Source organism: Sciurus carolinensis, chromosome 18 (assembly GCF_902686445.1).
Source record: "Sciurus carolinensis chromosome 18, mSciCar1.2, whole genome shotgun sequence".
In the NCBI taxonomy this organism is placed as follows: domain Eukaryota; kingdom Metazoa; phylum Chordata; class Mammalia; order Rodentia; family Sciuridae; genus Sciurus; species Sciurus carolinensis.
Genome location: NC_062230.1, coordinates 39,160,813 through 39,182,503, shown reverse-complemented (window position 1 = coordinate 39,182,503; position 21,691 = coordinate 39,160,813). Strand labels below are relative to the sequence as shown.

General features: G+C 59.3%; 6 protein-coding genes across 15 annotated transcripts; 3 read left to right on the top strand and 3 right to left on the bottom strand.

Annotated features, from left to right (window-relative positions):
• Positions 1 to 1,123: 1,123 nt before the first annotated feature.
• Cldn9 (claudin 9) lies at positions 1,124 to 5,037 on the top strand. The gene is made up of 3 exons (XM_047533175.1): positions 1,124 to 2,664; positions 3,449 to 3,545; positions 4,311 to 5,037. Exon 1 carries the CDS (start codon positions 1,824 to 1,826, stop codon positions 2,475 to 2,477), a length of 654 nt encoding a protein of 217 aa, XP_047389131.1. The 5' UTR covers positions 1,124 to 1,823; the 3' UTR covers positions 2,478 to 2,664; positions 3,449 to 3,545; positions 4,311 to 5,037.
• On the bottom strand, positions 3,106 to 6,724 carry Cldn6 (claudin 6). 5 transcript variants are annotated; one of them, XM_047533170.1, is made up of 3 exons: positions 5,878 to 6,724; positions 4,935 to 5,580; positions 3,106 to 4,415 (listed from the first exon to the last, which is right to left on the bottom strand). In XM_047533170.1, the coding sequence occupies exons 2-3, from the start codon at positions 4,947 to 4,949 to the stop codon at positions 3,729 to 3,731; spliced, it is 702 nt and encodes a 233-aa protein (XP_047389126.1). In that variant the 5' UTR covers positions 4,950 to 5,580; positions 5,878 to 6,724; the 3' UTR covers positions 3,106 to 3,728. The 5 variants fall into 5 exon arrangements, with proteins under 5 accessions (XP_047389126.1, XP_047389128.1, XP_047389129.1 ...); XM_047533172.1 differs by having other exon boundaries at positions 4,935 to 5,479; XM_047533173.1 differs by having other exon boundaries at positions 5,279 to 5,580; positions 5,878 to 6,721.
• Tnfrsf12a (TNF receptor superfamily member 12A) lies at positions 5,996 to 7,996 on the top strand. Its single transcript, XM_047533174.1, has 4 exons — positions 5,996 to 6,252; positions 6,943 to 7,047; positions 7,223 to 7,357; positions 7,437 to 7,996. Exons 1-4 carry the CDS (start codon positions 6,159 to 6,161, stop codon positions 7,490 to 7,492), a joined length of 390 nt encoding a protein of 129 aa, XP_047389130.1. The 5' UTR covers positions 5,996 to 6,158; the 3' UTR covers positions 7,493 to 7,996.
• A 44-nt stretch (positions 7,997 to 8,040) lies between these two features.
• Positions 8,041 to 9,839, bottom strand: Hcfc1r1 (host cell factor C1 regulator 1). Its single transcript, XM_047533176.1, has 3 exons — positions 9,408 to 9,839; positions 8,820 to 8,948; positions 8,041 to 8,624 (listed from the first exon to the last, which is right to left on the bottom strand). Exons 1-3 carry the CDS (start codon positions 9,500 to 9,502, stop codon positions 8,489 to 8,491), a joined length of 360 nt encoding a protein of 119 aa, XP_047389132.1. The 5' UTR covers positions 9,503 to 9,839; the 3' UTR covers positions 8,041 to 8,488.
• Positions 8,174 to 12,588, top strand: Thoc6 (THO complex subunit 6). 3 transcript variants are annotated; one of them, XM_047533167.1, is made up of 13 exons: positions 8,174 to 9,947; positions 10,539 to 10,650; positions 10,753 to 10,817; positions 10,902 to 11,005; positions 11,089 to 11,126; positions 11,209 to 11,257; positions 11,358 to 11,429; positions 11,517 to 11,619; positions 11,708 to 11,757; positions 11,838 to 11,900; positions 12,004 to 12,114; positions 12,201 to 12,335; positions 12,416 to 12,588. In XM_047533167.1, the coding sequence occupies exons 2-13, from the start codon at positions 10,568 to 10,570 to the stop codon at positions 12,494 to 12,496; spliced, it is 954 nt and encodes a 317-aa protein (XP_047389123.1). In that variant the 5' UTR covers positions 8,174 to 9,947; positions 10,539 to 10,567; the 3' UTR covers positions 12,497 to 12,588. The 3 variants fall into 3 exon arrangements, with proteins under 3 accessions (XP_047389123.1, XP_047389122.1, XP_047389124.1); XM_047533166.1 differs by having other exon boundaries at positions 10,535 to 10,650; XM_047533168.1 differs by lacking the exon at positions 8,174 to 9,947 and adding an exon at positions 10,213 to 10,292 and having other exon boundaries at positions 10,535 to 10,650.
• A 47-nt stretch (positions 12,589 to 12,635) lies between these two features.
• Positions 12,636 to 19,979, bottom strand: Bicdl2 (BICD family like cargo adaptor 2). Of its 4 annotated transcripts, none has more exons than XM_047533162.1 (10): positions 19,824 to 19,979; positions 18,337 to 18,632; positions 15,937 to 16,152; positions 15,715 to 15,831; positions 15,455 to 15,613; positions 14,518 to 14,715; positions 14,256 to 14,402; positions 13,561 to 13,691; positions 13,218 to 13,338; positions 12,636 to 13,136 (listed from the first exon to the last, which is right to left on the bottom strand). In XM_047533162.1, the coding sequence occupies exons 2-10, from the start codon at positions 18,616 to 18,618 to the stop codon at positions 12,975 to 12,977; spliced, it is 1,533 nt and encodes a 510-aa protein (XP_047389118.1). In that variant the 5' UTR covers positions 18,619 to 18,632; positions 19,824 to 19,979; the 3' UTR covers positions 12,636 to 12,974. The 4 variants fall into 4 exon arrangements, with proteins under 4 accessions (XP_047389118.1, XP_047389120.1, XP_047389119.1 ...); XM_047533164.1 differs by having other exon boundaries at positions 15,455 to 15,601; positions 19,824 to 19,978; XM_047533163.1 differs by lacking the exon at positions 19,824 to 19,979 and adding an exon at positions 19,280 to 19,767.
• Between the last annotated feature and the right edge of the window lie 1,712 nt (positions 19,980 to 21,691).

Here is a 21,691-nt window from a genome sequence, read left to right as displayed (position 1 = left end):
TCTTGGGAGGAGGCATGGAGGTGAGAGGCTGTCAGGGATGAGGACCCACTCAGCACTTTGTGGGATCGGTGCACCTCCCTGGAAATCGTGTGAATGCTACTCCCTTTTTAGATTATAGTCCTCATTGGGCATGGTGGCTCACACCTGTAATCCCAGTGACCCAGTGACTATGGGAGGCTGAGGCAGGAGGATCACAAGTTCAAGGTCAGCCTCAACAATTTAGCAAGACTCTCAGCAATTTAGTGAGTGTCTCAAAGGGGAAAAAAAGGGCTAGGAATGTAGATCAATGGTCAAGTACTCCTGGGTTCAATCCCCAGTACCAATAAATAATAATAATAGTCCTCAGCGATTCTTAGTCCCCAGGGAAGGGCTTGAGGGAGTTCCTGAGCTCCCCCACAATGACAGGCACATGTTTGCCAGACTGTGTTCCCATGGAGGATGTGGGTCTCTTGAAGTTTCTCAAATGGGTCTTTGATGCAAGGAGGTTAAGGAGTTGACTTTCCATGATCCCTTCCTGGTAGGGGTCAGAATCTGAGAGTTTGTGCCACTCTCAGGCTGTCCCCCATGAGGGGACTCCCAGGGCTCTTTCCTGTGAACTGGAAGGCAGGGTTCAGGGATACCAGAATCCTCTGGGGTATCTTGGCTGGGCGGCCAGACTGGACACTCAAGCAATGGCGGGAGGCCGAGTGGGAGCTGCACCCTGCCCGGGGTTGCCCCGCCCTTTCTTGCTCGGGACACCTGGGTGGCCCCAGGCTGCTTGCCTCTCCAGCAGACTCCTCTTTGTCCCCTGTCCTCTGGAGGCTTTCAGCAGCTCAGCTCAGCCCCAGCCCCCCAGTTTCGGCAGTCGGGGTGGGGTGGGCACACCTGAGCTGAGATAGAAGGGAGGTAGTTTTCTAGGCCGTTGTCAGGGCAATGCCACCTGAGCTGGGCGCCAGGCACCTGTTGCCCAGGGAACCGAGCGGGCGGGGCCCCTCCCCCGGGAGCCGCCAGGGCCACTGGGCTGAGACGGAAGACAGATCAGATTCCGGAGAGTCTTGGGCTGGTGTGGGGACCGAGAGGGGGTTCGATACTCGGGGAGCAGGGGCACGTTTACATCGTGAAATGGGGCAGGGGGATGGCAAGCATGGCAGGGGAGCAGGCAGGCTCAGAGGGCAGGCCCAGGGACCCCTTGGCTCCTTAGTCCCTAGCCAGTCACCTCGCCTCCCCTGCTCGCTATTTTTCAACTTGCCCCAGGTCATCCCATTCCTTGTACCCGAGCATTCATGCAAAGTGGTTCTTCCTCCCCAGTCCCGCCTGGTGGAGGTAAACCCCCTCCTATTGACCCTGAGGCTCCCGTGCCACCCCCTCCCTCGCACCTCCAGCTCTCTGCCTCAGTCCTCAGGGCCCCGAGGCCCAATCAAGGCCTCCCGACTCCTCACTCTGCTCCTCCCCTGCTTGGTCCTTAAAACCCCGCCTGCAGCCCAGACCGGCAGAGGCCTCAGGTGGCACCTCGGCTGCTGCACTGCTCAACAGGAACCAGAGCCAGCTGGGAGGGGAGCGGCTGAGCTGGGTGAGCTTGGCCTGACGTGACTGCAAGAAGTCTGCTGGGCGGTAGGCCACCAAGGGGGCAAACCCCTCAAACAAGTAGGACAGAGATTGGTTTTTATTCCGTGAGGATCAGACAACTGTGAGAGGCCTACAGATGCGAGGACTGCCCTGGCATAAAGGCAACGACTGATTCTCCCCTCTCCCCGGGCACCTACAACCCACCCACCTGACTCCTTTGGTCTCCGCTGTGAGTCAACTGGACTGTTTGGGACTGGGAAGACCTAACTGAGGGACGGATGGCTTCAACTGGCCTTGAACTCCTGGGCATGACCCTGGCTGTGCTGGGATGGTTGGGGACCCTTGTTTCCTGCGCCCTGCCCCTGTGGAAGGTGACCGCTTTCATCGGCAACAGCATCGTGGTGGCCCAGGTGGTGTGGGAGGGGCTGTGGATGTCCTGCGTGGTGCAGAGCACCGGCCAGATGCAGTGCAAGGTGTACGACTCGCTGCTGGCGCTGCCCCAGGACCTGCAGGCTGCGCGCGCCCTCTGTGTCGTCGCCCTCCTGCTGGCCCTGCTTGGCCTGCTGGTGGCCATCACTGGTGCCCAGTGCACCACGTGTGTGGAGGATGAAAGCGCCAAGGCCCGCATCGTGCTCACCGCTGGAGTCCTCCTGCTCCTTGCTGGCATCCTGGTGCTCATCCCGGTCTGCTGGACGGCCCACGCCATCATCCAGGACTTCTACAACCCCCTGGTGGCTGAGGCCCTCAAGCGGGAGCTGGGGGCCTCCCTCTACCTGGGCTGGGCCTCGGCTGCTCTGCTCATGCTGGGTGGGGGGCTCCTCTGCTGCACATGCCCCCCACCCCAGTTTGAGCGGCCCCGTGGACCTAGGCTGGGCTACTCCATCCCCTCCCGCTCAGGCGCGTCGGGGCTGGACAAGAGGGACTACGTGTGAGGGCAGCAAAGGCTTCCTCCAGGGTCCTGCACCTTCAGCCTCTGCACCCTTGCTTCTAACTGCCCCTTCCCCTGTGGGAGCCTACTTCTGCAAAGTGGGAGCCAGATCTGGCTCTACTAGTGTCCTCCTCGGCTGTTCTGGCTGAACTCACCCTCAGTGGGGTTGAAACAGAGCCAAAGCTTGTTGGGTAGGTCAGCCCACCCTGTCTCCCCCATTTTCTTCTGTCGTCCAGGACATAGACTGGCCTCTCACTTCCTGAGCCTTCCCCTGCCCCAGGAACAAAGGACAGCACTTCCTGGTCTCCAAAGAAGGGAGCATGCTCTCCCTGCTTGGCCCAACCTCCACCTGCATCGGCAGGCCCTTTGGGGACCAGCCAGACTGTCAGTTCCTAACCTCTGCCTGCAAGTCTGGAATCTGGAATAAAAAGAGATCTTGTAATCGGGCTTTCTCTGCTTTGTGTACTCACTCCCCTCAAGTGTCAGTCCAAGGCCTGCCCAGTGGATAACCTGTATTGGGACCATGGGTTCCAAGCCAGGGATAGATCTGGGACAAGAGATCATCACTGACTTGTACCCACCACCTCCTCCTCTAGAAAGGTTGGGCACTCAGCTCCCAGCAACAGCAGAGGCACAGTAATAAAACATACTTTATTTTGTAAAATCTTGTGTGGGCAGACATGTGCAGGACTAGAGGTGGGGGTTGGGGGGTCTACAGTACAGTTGGGACCTGACTTGGGGAGAGGATGTGGTAATAATGGAGGAGGTAGAGGTCAGAAGACAAGGTGGTGGGCAGTCCTTTGGTACTTTATCAGGAGCCCTTCCTGGGATGAGAAGGCCTGACCAGGAAGAGGTGTGGCTGTCCCTGAAAGTCTAGGGAAGCCCAGCCCCCAGAAACAGCAGGAACTCTTGGGGTAGGCCATCTTGTGGTCACAAAGGCCAGAGCAGAAAGCAGCTTTCACTTTGCTTCCGCAGCTCCAGCTTGGCTTCCAAGATGGGGATGCTCGAAATGAAGACGAATCCAGAAACAAAACAGCATCCAAAGGTGAAATACGGCAACAGCAGAACCCAGGTGGGAGTCTGGGTCATCTTGGTTCAGTTATCAAATGGATTAAAGAGATACCTCCCCCTCCCCCATAAAAACAGCAAAATACAAGAACCAAACCCAGAGCTGTTGGGCATCAGCGCATCTTGATGGCTCTGGCTCAGGGGCCAAGGCTCCCTGGTCCATGGCGCCCTCGCTCCCTCACTAGAATCAAACATAATTCTTGGTGGGGTACTCGGAGGGTCCCCGGGAGGGGGAATGTGGGACAGATGCTGAATAGCGGGCCATGTAATGGCTGGAGTTCCGGGCCTCTCCGGAGGGGCAGGTGCAGCACAGCAGCCCCCCACCCAGCATCAGAAGGCCGGAGGCCGCCCAGCCCAGGTAGAGGGAGGCCCCCAGCTCTCTCTTTTGGGCCTCAGCCACCAGGGGGTTGTAGAAGTCCTGGATGATGGTGTGGGCCGTCCAGCAGACTGGGATCAGGGTTAGAACCCCTGAGATGACAAAGATGATCCCAGAAGTGAGCACCAGGCGGGCCTTGGAATCCTGGTCCTCCACACAGGTGGTGCACTTGGCCCCAGCAAGGTAGACCAGCAGGCCAAGCAGGGCCAAGAGGAGGGTGACGACACAGAGGGCGCGCGCAGCCTGCAGGTCCTGGGGCAGCGCCAGCAGCGAGTCGTACACCTTGCACTGCATCTGGCCGGTGCTCTGCACCACGCAGGACATCCACAGCCCCTCCCACACCACCTGGGCCACCACGATGCTGTTGCCGATGAAAGCGGTCACCTTCCACAGGGGCAGGGCGCAGGAAACCAGAGCCTTTACCCAGCCCAGCAACGTAAGGACAATTCCCAGAATCTGCAGACCAGCAGAGGCCATGGCAGGGTTGAAAGGGCTATGCTGTGTGGGAGAAGAGAAGCAGAAGAACGTTAAAGACCGGTGTCCCAGCTGGGGCCCCCACGCAGGATGCCAACAGCAGGAGCCCTGGGAGTTGGCCACAGGTCCTGATATTCAGCAGGTTGTACTCCCTGAGCCTCATTTACTCATGGGCAAAATGAGCATCTAGATGGGGGGACCCGAGTTCCTTCTCCAAGACCACCACACTGACAGTCTGGGTCCACACTTCCACTCTCCCCTAGGGGCCAAGGAGTGGGCCCTCAAGGTTGGGGCATTTTTGTGTGTGTGTATTCAGACTAAAAGGCCATGTTAGGGTCCCAGGAGGAGATAAAAACCCAGGGTCTGTTCAGTGAGCCTGTTCCTCTACCACCAAGCTGGCTGCACCTGTGTTCGTTAGGCCCAAGAGGTCGGGCTCACCAACCCTGGAGGTTTCGCCCTTCTGCGTCCCTGCCCTCGTCCCCTTCCCTTTCCACACACTGTGGCGTGACTATCCGAAGGCGCCCGGGCGGTTCCACCACCCACCTCCTGGGCCACCATTGCATGGGACCGAGCGAGTACCCGGGAGGGGCTTAATGGCGCGCGGCAGCTGGGTTAGCTCCCGCAGGTGAGGGGGAGGGGAGTCCCGCCCCGCCCCGGAGAGGGAAGGCAGGTGGGGGAGGGGCTCACGGGGTTTCGGTGCCTTTGTCCCTGGGGAGGGGGAGGGGCGTTTCACCCTCGAGTCGCGGGTCCGCTCGCCGGGTTCGATGCAGCCCTGTGCGCAGGGACGCGCCCACTCAGGTAGCACCGCACGCGCCCCCATGAACCCAGTACCAGGCTCCACAAGGTGTCTCTCCCTCGCCCGACGTACACACTTGCCCCGGGCTCACCTGCGTGAAGGACCTGAAGGATTCGGAGGCCGAGTGTGGGGACCGCGGCGTAGGCGGGGGTCTTAAAGAGGCAATGACGTCACTGGACCACCTCCCCGGGGGAGGGGCAGAGACCCCGACCGGGTCGGCAGTGGGCGCGAACGCATCCCAGGTTAGTCAGAGAGGGGCGCTCAAGACACAGACTGCTGCACCTGCAACCGGCTGGGATTTGCGGACCCGGGTTGGCTGACGCCCCAGCCACCACTTACAAGCGCTATGACCTCCGGAATTCATTCAACTTTCCCGAGCCTCAGTTTTCTACTCTGAAAAATGAAGATGGCAAGCTTGCATTTAATGTGTGTGTCCTAAGGTAGGAATTGAAGGGAATATTATTTTTGTTATTGTTGCAGCCCCCGGGGCCCTTAAGAAAGCAGCTGGTATCCCCTACTCTAAAGAATCTTTGGGAGGACTGGGAATGTAGCTCCGTGGTAGAGTGCCAGTACAGGAGGTCCTGGGTTCGATCCCCAGCTTTGCAAAATTAAAAAAAATCTTGAAAGATCTCACAGATTTAAAAATTACATAAGAAAGCAGCAGTTATCTTTTTATGGGTTGTTTCATACCTGATGCTCCCTATCCCACAAGTTCCAGGTTTGGGCGCCGAGTGGGCAGTGCCGGGTCCGCATGCTCGCAGGGTACTGGAGGCTCGCGCGCGCGGAGACTGTTTGTTGAACGAATGACTGAGCGTAGCGGGCCGCACTGGGAGGAGCACGCCGGAGCGGATGGCGGGGCGGGAGGAGGCCGGGGCCCCGCCCCGGAAGGCGGGGGCGGGGGCGGGGCCGCGGTCCTAGGTCTCCGCCGCCGGTCGGCGGGTGCAGACGGCAGCGGCCTCCCGGCGCGCACTATGGCTCTCGGCTCGCTGCGCCCGCTGTTGCGGCTCCTCGTGCTGGGTCTCGGGTTGGTGCCGCTGCGCACCGCGGCCGGGGAGCAGGCACCAGGTACGCGGGGCACAGGGGTCGGGAGCGGGATTGGGTGCCTGGAGGGCCATCCGGAACTGGGGAACCGGACAGACGTAGGGACCTGGGGTCCGGTGGTCTTCAGACGCCGGTTTTCTAGTGGGGAAGGTCCCATCCCACTTCAAGTTTCATTCCCAGTCGGCCCTCAGTTTTTCTGCACGTCCGGTTGGGGTGTGAGGTCTTCTGTCCCAAAAGTCGGTACCACAGTAGAGAAAGTTGAAGGCGGGATGTTTCGTTTGGTGAGGGGGCACACCCCCGGCCTGGTCTTGAAGGGTCTGCCCAGCCCCAGGGATTGAAGAGTCGGGGAGAGGGTTTGGGGAGGGCCGTGGGGTCTATGCCCTCTATACCATGTGGGGTGCCCCCTTCCATCCGGTGACTTCAGTGCCCAGCTATGCGGGGGGAGGGACCGGGGTCGGGCCGAGTGCCCAGGAGTGAGTCACTCGCTGGCGGCGGGGGGGGGGGGGGTTGTGGGGACCTGACCCCTCTCCCCAAAGTCCCGCGCTACTCCCCCGCCACCCGCACTGCCATCTCCCGGTCAGGCCGTTCGGTCACCTGTGAGGAATGCGGGGGGAGGGCGCCGGTGACTCACGTTATTCGAGCCGACCGACCCTGACCTCAACCCCCAGAATAGCCGCGTCCCGCCCCCATCCTAACCCGCGGCCCCCTCCCCAGGCACCGCCCCCTGCTCTAGCGGCAGCTCCTGGAGCGCGGACCTGGACAAGTGCATGGACTGTGCTTCGTGTCCCGCGCGACCGCACAGCGACTTCTGCCTGGGCTGTAAGTGGGGGGCGGGGCGGGCAGCGACTGGACCCCAGCGGAGCCGAGAGGGTTGCTGGAGCGGAGAGGGGTCTAGAGGGCTTCAGTCTGGGAAATTGCCGACTTGAGACTCGGCTCTAGATCGGTGGGGCTGAACCGGAGAGGGTCCAAGTCTGACTCGACTCCTGGCTTCCAGGCGCTGCGGCACCTCCTGCTCCCTTCCGGCTGCTTTGGCCCATCCTAGGGGGTGCCCTGAGCCTGGCTCTGGTGCTGGCGCTGCTTTCTGCCTTCCTGGTTTGGAGACGGTGCCGCAGGAGAGAGAAGTTTACCAGTAAGTGTGTCCCGGCCCTGCGGCTCACCCCATCACTCTTCCACATTTTCGCTGCTCATGACCGTGTCTTATCTTGCAGCCCCCATAGAGGAGACTGGTGGAGAGGGCTGTCCAGGTGTGGCGCTGATCCAGTGACTGAGCACCCCCAGCAGCCTGTGCAGGCACTCACTCGTAATTGGTTCATTCATTCGTTCATTCATTCTGGAGCCAGCTCCTGCCTCCCAGACACAGGCCTAGCCAGGCTCCTCCAACCACAGGCGGGGCAGGCAGTGAATCACCTCAGGCTTGGGCCCAGGGTTCTGGAGAGCCTTCCAAGGTGTCTGATTGCCCTGTGCCTGGTTCCAGGACAGAAACGGAGCCTCAGGTTGGCTCACACTAAGAGACTGCAGCATTTGCACAAGGGGGTTTCCCCCTGCCCCTGATGCCCTGGATCACGGGCTGACTTCAGGGGCAGACACAACACTAGGCCCCACCCACAGAGATGGGCTAAAACTCCTCCAGGGGTCCTCAGCTTGGGGGATTAGAGACCTGTTCTTAACACTAGGGGGCTGGCCCTCTAGGGGGGCTGGCCCTAAGATACAGACCCCTGCAACCCCAAGGGGGGAGGAGATATTTATTTTGGGGAGAACTATGGAGGGGAGGGAGAATTTATTAATAAAAGAAACTTTAACTTTAAATGGTTTGGAGTGTGGCATGATCCCCAGCTTGACTCCCCAGAGTTGGAGGGAGGGAGTGAGTCAGTCTGCCGCGGGGGCGGGGGGTGAGGCTCTGACTCACACATTCTCAATGCCTGGAGCCCAGCCTGCCAGGACCTGGCCAGCCCTGACCGTTTTCCAGGGAAGATCTTGAGGAGAGACACCAGCATCCAGCACCCCACCCTGCCCAAAAGGCCTCAGGTTTCAGACTGAAGCCTTCAATTGTTCAGCCATTTTTATTCCCTTTTTGAGGGCATTTCTCCCCTTCCCCTGCTGCTGCCCTCCCATCCCAGGGTTCCATTGAGTTTAGTGTCCTCCTCTCTTGGGGGAAGGTCCTGGTGCCCAAACATCTGGTCTGGAGGAAGATAAGCAAGCACCTAGTCCCTTGAGGGTTGTGGTCTCCTCTGTAATGGGGAATGGTGTTGTCCACTATTATTCAGAGCTCCATTATGTCCCCAGCTGGGGTTGTAGGGTAGTGGGGACCAGGGGTGTCTCCCAGCCTCAGCAGCCGAAGAGCCTCTGGGATTAAATTCCCAGGATAGCGCCAGAGAAGTAGTTCTGAACAAGGACTCCTGGAAGAAGAAATGACAGTCAAGGCACTGGGCTGAAAGCTGGCCTAGACCTGAGTCCAGGTTCCTAGGAGTCAAGATGTGAATCAGCACAGAAGTTGGCTAGAAGTTAAAAATAGCATGATGAGACAGGGTAGGATGAGTGGCAGCTCTGAGGACCGGGTGTGATCCTCTAGAAGACTTAGTGTAGATGCCTACCTCAGTGAGGACAGGGCTGGTGGGAAAGCCATGGGGGGGCTGCAGTAAGGGTGGTCATTATGTAGGCTGAGTCGAGAGAAGTAGGTGGCCATGTTTTCCTCAGACAGGAACTGCTTTCGCAAGGGCTCCCTGGGAAGAGATGGGGAGGAAGGCAGGCAGGGATAATGAGAGGGGAGGTAGCCTGATGGGCATCAGAGAACACTGATCTTATTGGAAGTCCTCCCTGCCCTCAAACTCACTGCTCCTTCTCCAGGCGCTGCTTGGTGCTCATAGGCATAGCTCCTGGGAGAGGGGAGCTGGGAAAAAGAGCCAGGAGCACCCCACCCTCTCGGTCCCTTCCCAAAGATCTATCCACCTGAGCCTGCAGCATCAGCACCTGAGTTCCCAGTCCATTTCTGTTTTGGTGGCATCTAAGCCACCCCTTCTGGTCGTCAAACAGCGTATCTGCCAAGTCTAAACCCTAAGCTCCTAGCCTCATCCCTACCCCGCTGTTTGGCCCACCCTGTATCAACCCTCAGGCGGGCCATGGGTCCCCAGCCAAGGCTCCTGCGCTCCACAGTCCGACCAACCCAGGGATCCCGTTCGTACCTGGTGTCCAGGCCTCGAGTCACCCCTGAGGCGGTCCGCGGGTCTTGCAGGGCCCCACCTGGGGGGACCCGCTCCAGGGGTTGCTGCAGGATCATTGGGGTTTGGGGTACTAAGGCAGGAGGGGTGGGATCCGGGTGACAGGGGCGGAGCCTCCGAGGGCGTGGCCCACCGCGAGGGGCGTGGTATCAGGCGCGCGCAGTGGCGAGGCCTGCGCAAGCGCGGAAGACCAACGGCGCGTGGCTGGAAGGCGGCTTGGTTCGGCGGGTTGGGGGAAGGGGTCCCAACGTAGCAGGGCAGCGGCGGGTGCCACTTAGTGTCGGGGGACTTCGCGGCGCTCTCCTCTGTTCTTCGGGTGCGGGAGGAACGTGCGGGCCACTTTTCGCGCCCTGCCGACCGGCAGTGTTAAGACACTGGGAACAGCGGAAGGGAGCCACTCCGGGCACATCCGGAGTCGGAAGGCGACGTTGCGCGCGGAGCACTCTGGGACTAGTAGTTCCTGAGATGGAGCGCCCTGCCCCGCTAGCGGTACCTCTGGGTCAGGTGAGCCGGTTGTGCGCGCGGTGCCTTCTGGGGTTTGTAGTCCACACTTTGCTCTGACCGGGTGGGCAATGGGAGATGAGACAGCCCTGGTGTGCGTGGGCGGTTTGTGGGACTCGGACTCTAATCCGGGAAGGGGCAGGAGAGTAACTCAGAAGAGCCCTCCCGCCTAACATGAAAAGAGGATAGGAATTAGATGTCACTGCATTTTTCTGTGCTGGAATAATAGAGTCACTTAAAAAAGAAAAAAAATAAAAATTGAGAGCAGGCGCGGAAACTCACTCCTGGGGACTCGAGGCTGAGGTAGGAGTATCACAAGGAATTGTGGCGTCGTCAGCCCCCATACAGGTGAGACAGGGCCAGGTGGGTGGAAGGCAGGTGGGGTAAGGGCACTGCCTCATTGGTGCTAACCCTGCTCTTCTTGGTGGCTCTTCTTGGAGCCACTCTTGGGAATACATGGCCAAGTGCCTTTGTGGTGGGCCACCTCAACAGAGGGCTGAGAAGTCTAGGTGGTAGGGAAGGCCAGTCCTGTGGTAGGGAAGGCATGAAGGGGTCTGTGACTGGGGGCCTCATCCAGCTTCTCCCCATAGACAGAAGTGTTTCAGGCCCTGCAGCGACTGCACATGACCATCTTCTCCCAGAGTGTCTCACCCTGTGGGAAATTCCTGGCGGCAGGCAACAATTATGGACAGATTGCTATCTTCAGGTACCCTTGCCCCCTGCTCCCTACATCTGTGAACCCTGGCATTTGGCCCTCCTGGGGCACCAGTGCACCCTGCTTCTGACCTGGCCTTGTCTCCCCCTGTAGCTTGTCCGCTGCTTTGAGTTCAGAGGCCAAAGAGGAAAGCAAGAAACCTGTGGTGACCTTCCAAGGTGGGTGTAGCCATCAAGTCTGGCCTAGAGGACCCTGGAGTGGAAGAGGGGACAGGATGGGCTAAGGTTCTTCATTTCTCTTAGCCCATGATGGGCCCGTTTACAGCATGGTTTCCACTGATCGACACCTGCTGAGTGCTGGAGATGGGGAGGTGAAGGCCTGGCTTTGGGCAGAGATCCTCAAGAAGGTAAGGAGTCTAGAGCCTCGGGAAGGGCTGGCCTGCCCCATGCCACAGAGCCTTTGAGGTCACCTGGTGTCTTCCCTACAAAGGGCTGTAAGGAATTGTGGCGTCGTCAGCCCCCATACAGGTGAGCCAGGGCCAGGTGGGTGGAAGGCAGGTGAGGTAAGGGCCCTGCGTCATTGGTGCTGACCCTGCTCTTTGTCCCCTAGGACCAGTCTGGAAGTACCTGAGATCAATGCCTTGCTGCTTGTCCCCAAGGTCTGATCCCTTTGTGACAGTTCTCGAAGTTCTGATCCTTTGTCCTCTCCCTGTCTTGATTTGTCACTGACTTCCAGCTCTGCCCTTCCTTCCTTTGCAGGAGAATTCCCTCATCCTGGCTGGGGGAGACTGTCAGTTGCACACTATGGACCTTGAAACTGGGACCTTCACGGTGAGCAAGGTCCTGGAGCTGGGGCAGATCTGAGCCAAGGGAGGCACTCTTCCTGGGTTGTCTCTTGACCCCATCTCTCTCCTGCAGCGGGCCCTCCGGGGCCACACAGACTACATCCATTGCCTGGCACTGCGGGAACGCAGCCCTGAGGTGCTGTCAGGTGGTGAGGATGGGGCTGTGAGACTCTGGGGTAAGTGGGTCCATTGGATGGCAAGATAGTGGTGAGGAAACCTGGGACCAGCAGGGCTCTCAGGAGTCCTCGTGGCTCTTTCCCACAGACCTCCGCACGGTCAGAGAGGTGCAGACGATCGAGGTCTACAAGCACGAGGTGAGGACAGGATTCATACGTCCATTCTCTACACGCCCAGCCCCCATTCTTGTCTTCACCTCTTCCCTCCTCCCTCTCAGGAGTGCTCAAGGCCGCACAATGGGCGCTGGATCGGATGCTTGGCCACTGACTCAGACTGGATGGTGAGCCTGCAGAGTGTGTGGTCAGATGGGGTGGCAGCTCTGGGCCCTATCAGCTGAGGGCCCCTGGCTCTCAGTGACTAGGGATTCCTACCTTTCTGCCTAGGTCTGTGGCGGGGGCCCAGCCCTCACCCTCTGGCACCTCCGGTCCTCCACACCCACCACCATCTTTCCCATGCGGGCACCACAGAAGCATGTTACCTTCTACCAGGACCTGGTAAGGCCCTCTGTTTTGCTTCTGCCACCCCTGCCCAGCTCCGCTCTCTAGCCCTGACCCCTGAGCCCACTCCCTGCCCTCTACAGATTCTGTCAGCTGGCCAGGGCCGCTGCGTCAACCACTGGCAGCTGAGCGGAGAGCTTAAGGCCCAGGTGCCTGGATCCTCCCCGGGATTGCTCAGCCTTAGCCTCAACCAGCAGCCAGCAGCCCCTGAGTGCAAGGTGGGTGAAGCAAGAGTTTCTCGAGAGTCCCAGGAGGCCTGGGGGTGCTGGCAGGTCAGTCACGCCCTTCTTGTCCTTAGGTCCTGACAGTTGCTGGCAGTAGTTGCCGGGTGGATGTTTTCACCAACCTGGGCTACCGAGCGTTCTCCCTGTCCTTCTGACATCTGACGACACACCCCCATCCCAGGGATTTGGAGTGTTTTTCTTTTTTCTTTCTTTCTTTCTTTTTTTTTTTTTTTTTAAACAATAAAGTTTCAGGTTTTTTTTCCATGTGCTTCCTTCCCAAGAATGGAGGCCAAGTTCACTTAGTGGTTTATATATTACTCTGTCTGATATTGATACATAAATACCCACCCCCACCCCTGACCTGGAGCAGCCAGAGACTCAGGGAGTCTAGTGCTTAGAAATGATAGACCTATGTAGACTGGGAAAATAGAAGCTCTATTGCACCTGCCCCCGCCACCCACCTGGGCCTCTGGCCCCAAAGCTGTCCCTACTCCCGAAGAGCCCCTGTCTAGCCTCCCGGGGCGGAGAGTTCACCGACCCCACTTGGAAGACATCCAGGCCCTGTCGCTCCATTGGCCCTTAGAGGAAAGGACGCCCCAGAGTGGGTCAAGGGTGGTCGCCTCGGCCCAGCCCTCAGGTCCTTCGGAAAAGGTTGCTGAGGAAGCCGCCGGCCGGCCCGGGACCCAAGCGCAGTGAGAAGCGTGTTGTGGGACGGCGTGGGGCCGACGCGGCTGCGTTCAACTCTTTCTGGCGCTGCGAGCGCAGCTGCTGCCCGATCACCACCTGCATGTCGTCCTGCGGGAGGCGGGGCGGGAGGAGCGGGTCAGCGCGCAGGTCCCACCTGCCCCAGGCCCCGCCCCAGGCCCCGCCCCTCACCTGCCAGGCCTCCAGCTCCTGCGTCAGCGCCACCTTCTGGCGGATGGTGCGCAGCAGCTCCCGGGACAGGGAGTCCCTCTCCAGCGAGACGCGGCTGAGTTCCAGGGACAGTTCCACGGCCCTGCCGGGGGAAAGCGGGTCCGAGGGCGCCGGGGACTCCAGGAGCCGGGATGGTGGTGGGCTCCTGGGCCTCGACGGGAGGGGTTTGGTAACACGGAGACCTCGGAGGTGGAGATGATAACCCATATCGCGGATGGCAGGGAATCAGGAGCCCAGAAGGACCAGAGTACCGTGGGGGCCTGTCGCCCCGGTGAGGCGGTGGTGAAGGATGGCAGCGGCTCACTTGTTCACAGCCTGTTCCCGGTCCGAGAGAGCGCAGCGCAGGGCCTCCTCGGGGTTGTCCTGTGCCCGAAGCTCCTTCTGCCTTTGCAACTCCTCCCTCAGGGTCTGCAGCTCTTCCTGCTGCAGTGTGATCTGCAGCAGGGCACAGGCAGTAAGGTGGCTCTCCAGGCAGCCTAGGCTCCTGTTCTCCCTGGCTCCCCTGTCCTTCCCTTTCTGCTCCACTGTGCTGAAGACTCCTGAATTTGGAGGCCCTCAGACTGGTGCGGGGCAAGACTGGTGTGGTGGTATATGCTGGAAGGATGCTGGAATCGGCATTGGGTGGGGGAGGGGCAGTGCGCATGGGGGATATGTTCTTTTTGGGGGGTAGAGGGGATTGAATCTAGGGGCTCTCTTCCACTGAGCCACATCCTTAGTCCTTCTTATATTTTATTTTGAGTTGAGTCTCCCCAAGTTGCTGAAGGTCTCACTAAGTTGTTGAGACTGGCCTCAAACTAGTAATCCTCCTGCCTCAGCCTCCGGAGTTGCTGGGATTACAGGCATGTGCCATTACACCTGGCATAAGTTGACACTTGAAGCATGTTGAGGTGGAGGGAAATCCATATATAGGAGGCTGAGTGGGCAAAGGCTGGGAAGTGAAGGTGGGAAAGAACAGGGAGCTGGTGGGGCTTTACATTCAGCACTATGCCCTTCCCCCACCTCATCTTGCAGCCTAGCCACTTCCTCTTCCTTCTCTTCTAGTATCTCCACTGGACTCAGAGAAGCTTGCTTCTTAGGGGACTCCAAGCTCTCCTGGGGTGAAGGCTGGGGTCTGGATGCCTCTTGAGTCTCCAGAGGCAGGGTGGTCTGTGGGCCAAAGGATTCAGTCAGTACCCTATGGAATCTTGCAGGAAAAGGAGAAGGGGCATAGCCTGCACCCCTAGTTGATGGCACTGGTGGCGGGGCTGGTGGGCTAACTCACCTGGGTGTCTCCATATACACTAGTATCCTGGTCCTTGTCCTGGTCGCTGTCCAGGCTGTGGGCCAGCTCCGATTGCAGCGAGGCACCAGAGACGTCAGCGTCCTGAAGGCGTGACTCCTCTTCCAGCTCTGAGACGCGTCGCTGCAGCCTCCGCATCGCGCTCAGCGCCTCCCCGGCCTCGAAGCGTGCACGTTCCAGCTGCGAGGGCGGCACAGAGAGCTCCGGCTTTCAGCCTGGAGCGCCGGTGCTTGCACGTGGTTATGGCCCACAGAGGGCGCCTGAGTGCCCGGTAGCCTCGCGCCCCATAAGCCCAGTCCTGCAGTCTCTAGATCAGAGAGCGACTTCCCCTGGACGGCTACCAATTTCCTCCCCTATAAAGTAGGGCGCGCCGGCATCATCCTTGCCTGTTCCACCCATCAGGTCACCTCACAGCGCATCCCCTCCCATGTCCAGTCTAACTTCTAACTCTCACTAATTGCTTTGATCCAACATTTATTTCTCCTAAGCCTCATGCCTCACCACAGCCCAGAGGTGAGGCCATTATCATCCCATAATCACAGGTGGGAAAGCAGGCTGGGCACCCCACAGTGGTAACGAGGGACACTGGGATAAACAGCCAGGCGATCCAGAGCACAAATTTCAGAGGTCTCAAATACCAGGTCCTTCCCCTTTTTGTTCCTTTTCTCCACCCCAGACATGGATGAGCAGGGCCAGGCATTTCTGGCCTCACCTCTGGTCTTAGCCCTCTCCCAGCTCTCCCAGCCACCAGGCTCTGATGCATTCTGCTCAACAGCCTCCTGTGGCTCCCACTTGCCCCAGCTCAGGCCCATGTTTTTGTGACCCAGGCGCTGGGCTTCCAGGGATCCAGTTCTGGCCACATCTCCCAGAAAACCCTGAGGCTGTTGCTAAGGGCCCAGCTGCCCCCTCAGTAGTTCACCTCGAGGCTGTGCTCCCTCTTCTCCCGCCGCAGCAGCAGCAGCTCCTCATGAGTAGTCTGCAGCCTGCCCTGGCCCTTGTTCACCTCCTCACGCAGGCTTCGGATCTGTGCCTCTAGGTCCTGCCGGCGGCTCTGCAGCATCTGGTTCTGGGGAAAGACCTCAGGGTGGGGTGGGGAGAGTGGGCCGGCCCCACACAGCACCCAGCCCGGTCTTCGTGGTTCAGGCTGACCCCCAACCCATAACCCCCAGCTGCACTCACCTCCCCCTGCACACTCTCCAGCCGTGCTCTTAGCTCTGCCCCAGCTAGCGCCTGAGCTTGGCACTGACCCCGAAGGGCATCTAGTTCTCTCTGCAGCTCCTGCTCGGTCTGGGAGGCCTGGATGGGGGAATGGGCAGTGGAGCACTCAGCTGGCTCAAGCTGATGTTCCCACTGGCCAACCCAGGGACCCACATGTCAGCCCCACATGTCAGGCAGTCCCACCTGGGCCAGCTGCTGACTGAGCCGGAGGTTCTGCTCGCTGAGCTCGCTGAGCGCCTGTGCCCGCTGGCGGCCGCTGTCCTGTTGCTCGGAGCGCTGCTCCCCCAGCTGGGCCCTTAGCGCCTCCACATCCCCCTCCAGCTCCACAGCCCTGGCCTCCCACTCAGCGCCTCGGGCTGCCAGGCCCCTTCGGAGCTCATGGTTCTCCTGCTGCAGCCGCTGTGGGACCAGGCAGAGGGTCAGAGACAGAAGGAGACATGGAGGGACAGACAACCAGAGAGCACCTGGGGTCCCACTGAGTGAGCCCTGAAAGCCAGAGAGGAGAGTCAGGGAGAAAGCGTGACAGTAGAGCCCAGAGCATCAGAGAGCAGGCTGTGGAAGAAAGTGTGAGAGAGAGAGAGAGAGAGAAAGAGAGAGAGAGAGAGAGATAGAGAGGGAGAGAGAGAGATAGAGAGGGAGAGAGAGAGAGAGAGAGAGAGGGGTGCGGGGCCGGCGGGATGGCGACACCGGCTGGGGGTGCCACTCACCTCTGGCTGCCGCCTGAGCTTCTGGACCCGAGGTCGCAAGCGCCGTTTCTGGCGCCTGATTCTGGCTGAATTTAAGCCCCGGCCCATGGCCTCACACAGCTGCAGTGTCCTGGGGGCTCTGCAGGCCAGGCCTCTGCCCGGCCCCTCTTCCCCAGTTCCCTCTAATTAACTCTGGTCAGCCCCACCCTGGCCCCAGCCTCTACGTACCCTCCCCCAAACCTGTCAGACCAGCGGGGGGACGCGCTTGGCACACCCATGCCCAGCACGAGCAGACAGACAAGTTGGGGGGCACTCTCTAGAGCCTCAAAGCAGGAAGTGCCGGGGCCAGGTGACAACAACCACGGGTGGGACAGCTGTTAGCAGGTATTCCTGCCAGCTGCCTGTCAGCGTGCCACCTGGGCCACTTCATTCCATCGACCAGAGAATGGAACATCCTCAGATCAGGAAAGATTCAGGGGTGCTGAATGCCTTGCCCAAGGACACAGTGGAGCAAGGATGCCAACCCAGGCAGCCAAAGTCTTAACCAAATACTGTGGGGCAGCCCTGCTGAAGGACGAAGCTCACAGGTTAGGGTCCACTTGTCCTGGCTCTGCTGCTGTTGCCGTGTGGTCTGGACAAGTGTCTTTACTACGTCCAAGTTCCATCCCTCCCTCCCTCCATCCTCCATCCTCCATTCTCCATCCAGTATTTCCTGAGCTCCTGTTCTGGGGTCTAAGTTGACAAACCACCAAATCCACTGTCTCAAGCAGCTTTGAGTCCAGAGGGCAACAGGCAAATGGATACAGGCTTGAAACAGGCAATTTGAGAGAGATGGCGAAGAAACCAGAAGTGATGAAGAAAAGGGGGGGCTTGGGCCTGCGGGGGCAAGCTGGAGTCACTCCAGGAACTGAAAAGGGGCCCATCAGAGAAGGGGTGGGAGGGGTGGTGAGGCCAATGGGTCAGGGAGGCCAATTGACTTGAGGGGACTCTTGGGCGGTGGCTAGAGTTTCTCTTTTATCCTAAGTGTGATGGGGAGCCATGGGGAGATTCTCGTTTGTAGTGTTTGACATTCACTGGCTGCCCCTTGGGAATGGGCTCTAGGAGGCAAGAGGGGACCCAGGGCCAGTGATGGGGCGCTGAAGTGCCTTGGGTAAGGCAATGCCGTCAGTGTGGAGGCTGCAGAGGTGGTAAGTGGACAGATCTGGAAGCTAGTGTAGAGGAGCCAACAGGGTTTACAGATGTGGGGGAGAGTGCCTGCCTGTGGGGAACCCAGTGTCACGTTGGGATGTCATCAGGTAGCCTGGTGGGAAAGGTACAGGGCAAATGGCTGCCCAGGTCAGCTCAGCGTGGGGACTGGGGCCAGCAGTGCACGTATACAAGGAAGCTCCAGGAGGAAAGGGGCTCACAGCAGCCTTGGCAGAGGGAAGAACTGTTCCCACTTTGAGAGGCTGGGCAAAAATGAACTGAGATGCTGTTTGGAGGGCATTTGGCCAGGAAAAGGTGGGCAGTGGCTCTCAGTACCTGTGGGCTGAGAAGCTGGACCTAAGATCTTGAGAGGGCCATAGTTTGCTCAGAATCACATAGCCCCATGGGGGTCTGGGCCTAGATCTTGACTTGTCCTCAGAATTCTTTTATTCTTTTTTTTTTTTTTTTTTTTTTCTTTTCTTTTTACTTATCTTTTTAATGCTGAGGATCCAAACCAGGGTCTCACCAGGCAAATGCTTTACCCCAACCTAGAAGTTTTGTTCTTAACCACTGGGCTGTTCAGAGGCATCCTCCTGCCCACCCACCTGCCCCATGCTCTTCTCTCCTCTGCTTGTCTGGTTCCCTTCTCTTGTCCACCCCAGGCCTGCCTGTTTTCCACCTGCCCTCTGCCCAGGCCCAGTAGCCAGCTCACTTCCTCGTGCTCAGCGTGTTGGGCACTCAGCGTCTCCAGCTGCCTCCGCAGCTCCTCGTTGCGCTCCAGAAGCATCTTGCCCAGTTCTGCTGCCAGCAACAGATCTTTCTCCTTCTGCTGCAGCTGCAAGGCCAGGTCCTCGGGCTCATCAGGCCCTGGGCCCCCTCCCAGGAATGAGTCCCGCCGCTCCAGCACAAAGGGGAAGAAGCCGTCCTCGCCACTGGGGGAGGCAGCCCCGGAGAGCAGCCCCGACCGGAAGCGTGGTCCATCCGGGGAGCTCATGGCATCTGCAGCATCTGTGGGGACAGGTGGCTGCAAACATGCCACCCTGCTGCCCTGTGGGCGTGCCCCCTGCTGGCCAATACCTGGCCATGGCAGTCCTGCGACCTCGGCCTCCCTGGGCCACCAAGGGTTAATGATCTGTGTTTTGGCCACCCAGCTCCGTTAATGTCCCCAGGGTAGACTGAGGCGAGAGCAGAAGGAAGTGAACTTCTTTGCCTTTTGCTTTTGCCCCAGGAAGCCTCTTCTCAGTACCCTGGGGCCACAGGACACCCCCTGACAGTCCCTGCTCCTTCTCACAACCCAGCTGTGGCTCCCAGGCCCTCACCATGGGGCAAAATTTCCAGAACCCAGGTTTCTAAGGACTCTGAGGGGTGAATCCAACTTCTCCCAAGGACGCAGGATCCTCACCTCACCTTTGGGAACTCAGGTGTCCAGGAACACAGCTCCCTCCCCTGGCAGAAGCCCAGCTGCCCAGCCCACGGCCCTCCCGTCCTGGCCTTCTTTCTCCTCTTTTCTCAAGGCCCAGGTGTTTGTTCTCGACCCCTTCAGACCTGGAGGTTCCACCCTTGGTGTCCACCCTCCCGAATTCCCAGCCCAGTCCTCCAATTTTTGCAAAACTGAAGAACTCCTGCCCGGCGCCTCTGGACTCAGGAGCGCTCACCTCGGGGCCGGCTTCCCGCGGCCCTGGCGCCAGGCCCCGGGCAGGGCGAGGTAACAGGTTGCGCCGGCCAGCGCGCAGCCGCCGCCACTCCGGGTGTCTGTTTACTTCCCGGCCCGCCCTGGGGACCCGAGCCCGCGCTCCCCGACGGCCGCGGGGGCCCCGGCTCCAGGGGCTCGGGTCACACGGGCTCACCGGCTCCAGCCCTCTCGGGGGTCCCGCCCCCTGGGCACTCGGGAGCGCGCACACGCGCACCTGTCCGGCCTCCCCTCGCCGGCGTCCCAGCGCAGCCCCGCCCGCGGAGCCCGGGTGTCACCGTAGTCCTGGTCCAGCGGCACCAGGGCCGCCCCGGGGTCTCCCCGGCCCCAGCCCCAGGCGTCTGAAACCCAGCCACCGCCTTCCTTCCTGCCGGTGTCCCCGCTTCCCGGAGGAGCCAGGGGACCGCCCGGCCGCCCCGGTCGCCCTCATCCTCTCCAGCCGACCTGGTCCTGCCCATTCCTGCCCGAAGCCCGGAGGGCCCCGCCCTCGGCGCCCCCTAGGCTCTCACCAGTCGCCGCCGGACTCCCTCCGAGGTCCCTGCGGTCCCCTCTTCCGGAGGCGGCGCCAGGTGCACAGCCTGCACAGGTGAGGGGGCGGTGCCGCAGGAGGAGCAGGGGCGTCCCCTGGTGGCCGGAATGGCCAGGTGGGGTCAAAGGAAAGTCGCCTCCACTCTCAGAGACACTGGCTCATCTCGCTGCTGTGGGAAATGATCACTGGGTGAACATTAAATGAGTACCTACTCTGCGCAGATCCTACGCTGAGCATAGAGGTCAGATCCTTTCTCTTCACAGCTACCCTGTGGGACAGGAAATAATTAACAAGGAACATGGTAAGGCCTCTGCCAAGGGAACCTTTTATAGGCATAACTTGTTTACCTTCATGACACCCTAATGAAGTGGGACCTACTATTATCTCCACCTCAAGCATGCTGAGGCACAGGGAAGTCGCCTACCTTGCTGGGGTCCTGTGGACAGAACTTGACTGTGGTGGTGCTCTTTACCGATTGCCATGCTGCAGACCAGGACACTGAACCCAGGACAGCTAGTGACTTGCCCATAGCCACCCCTGAGTCCACATGGCTCCAAACTTGGGACTCTCAGTTCCTGTAATGTGCAGGGTTTCCCGTTCCAGACGGACAGAGCCTTCGGTGTGAAGGAGGAGATCCAAGGCAGGAGACCCGTCCAGCCTTGGTGCAGCTTGGGCATGCGCTGGTATCCCAGCCATGGTCATATGGCTTGTCATGATTCTCTTCAGACCCCAGGACTCCCTGAGCTATTGGATGGGGGCTCCGGCCCGGGGAGCAATCTGAAGGGCTGAGTAGATCCTGGTAAATGTCAACAATAGGCTCTCTCAGGAAAACAAAAACCCTGACTTGCATTTGCCAATTTACTTAGTGTAAATGCTCCCATCTGGCCGATTTCAAGCTATTGTCAGTACATAACTGAGTGTGAAGTACAATTGATGTATATAATTCATTTTATGCTTTATTTTTTACAGAACAGGGGATAGAACCCAGGGTGTCATGCATGCTAAGCAAGTGCTCTACACTGAGCGACATTCCCAGCCCCATAATTTTGCAGCCAGTATCAGCTGGGTCCACGTACCTCCAACCCGGAGTCAGGCCTTCTGAGTCTTGGGAAACTAGGAGCCTAGTTATTTGGAATCTAGGAAAATGCTTTGTGGAAAAAGGAGTGCAAACACTCCTTGGACTGGGACTCTGGATCCCAGAAAGAAAGAAGAAAGAAAGAAAGTTGGGAGGGAGGGAGGGAGGGAGGAAGAAGGAAGGAAGGAAGGAAGGAGAAAGAAAAGTCACATTGCCTGGTGGTCTTTGTAGGGCTGAGGACCTCCCAGTCTCTCCTTGGTATTGCCATCTGATTCCTTGGAAAACATAAGCTCAGTGTCTTTCCTAGGTGTTGGAGTCCCGACCCGGGTCCCCACCACACCACACCACATTCCGCACACCTTTGTTGAGCCCTCCCACCAGGCAGGGACTGAGCTCATCTGGAGACCAGGAGCTGGCAGTCCTCCCAAGACGTGGGAGGGATTGTAGACCCGTAAACCCGAAAAGAATCAATAAAACAACAGAGCAAAGGAACTTGGCTCATGGGCGCCGGCACCACATGGCTTCAGTGCAGTTCCCAGTCTGGTCACCTACCAGATGTGTGTGCCTGTGCCATTCAGCCAAGTAACGTCTGAAGCCCTCAGTTTCCTCATCTGCAAAATGGGAGTGATTCCAGCTTATAGAAGCGAAGGATGAGATGCGGGTGATCCTCTGCCAGGGCGCAAGGTGACTCACCAGCATGCTACCTTGTTTTCTACCTCAGGGCAACCAGCGAAGTCATACCATTCACAGGTGGGCACTAGCTCAGAGGGCTT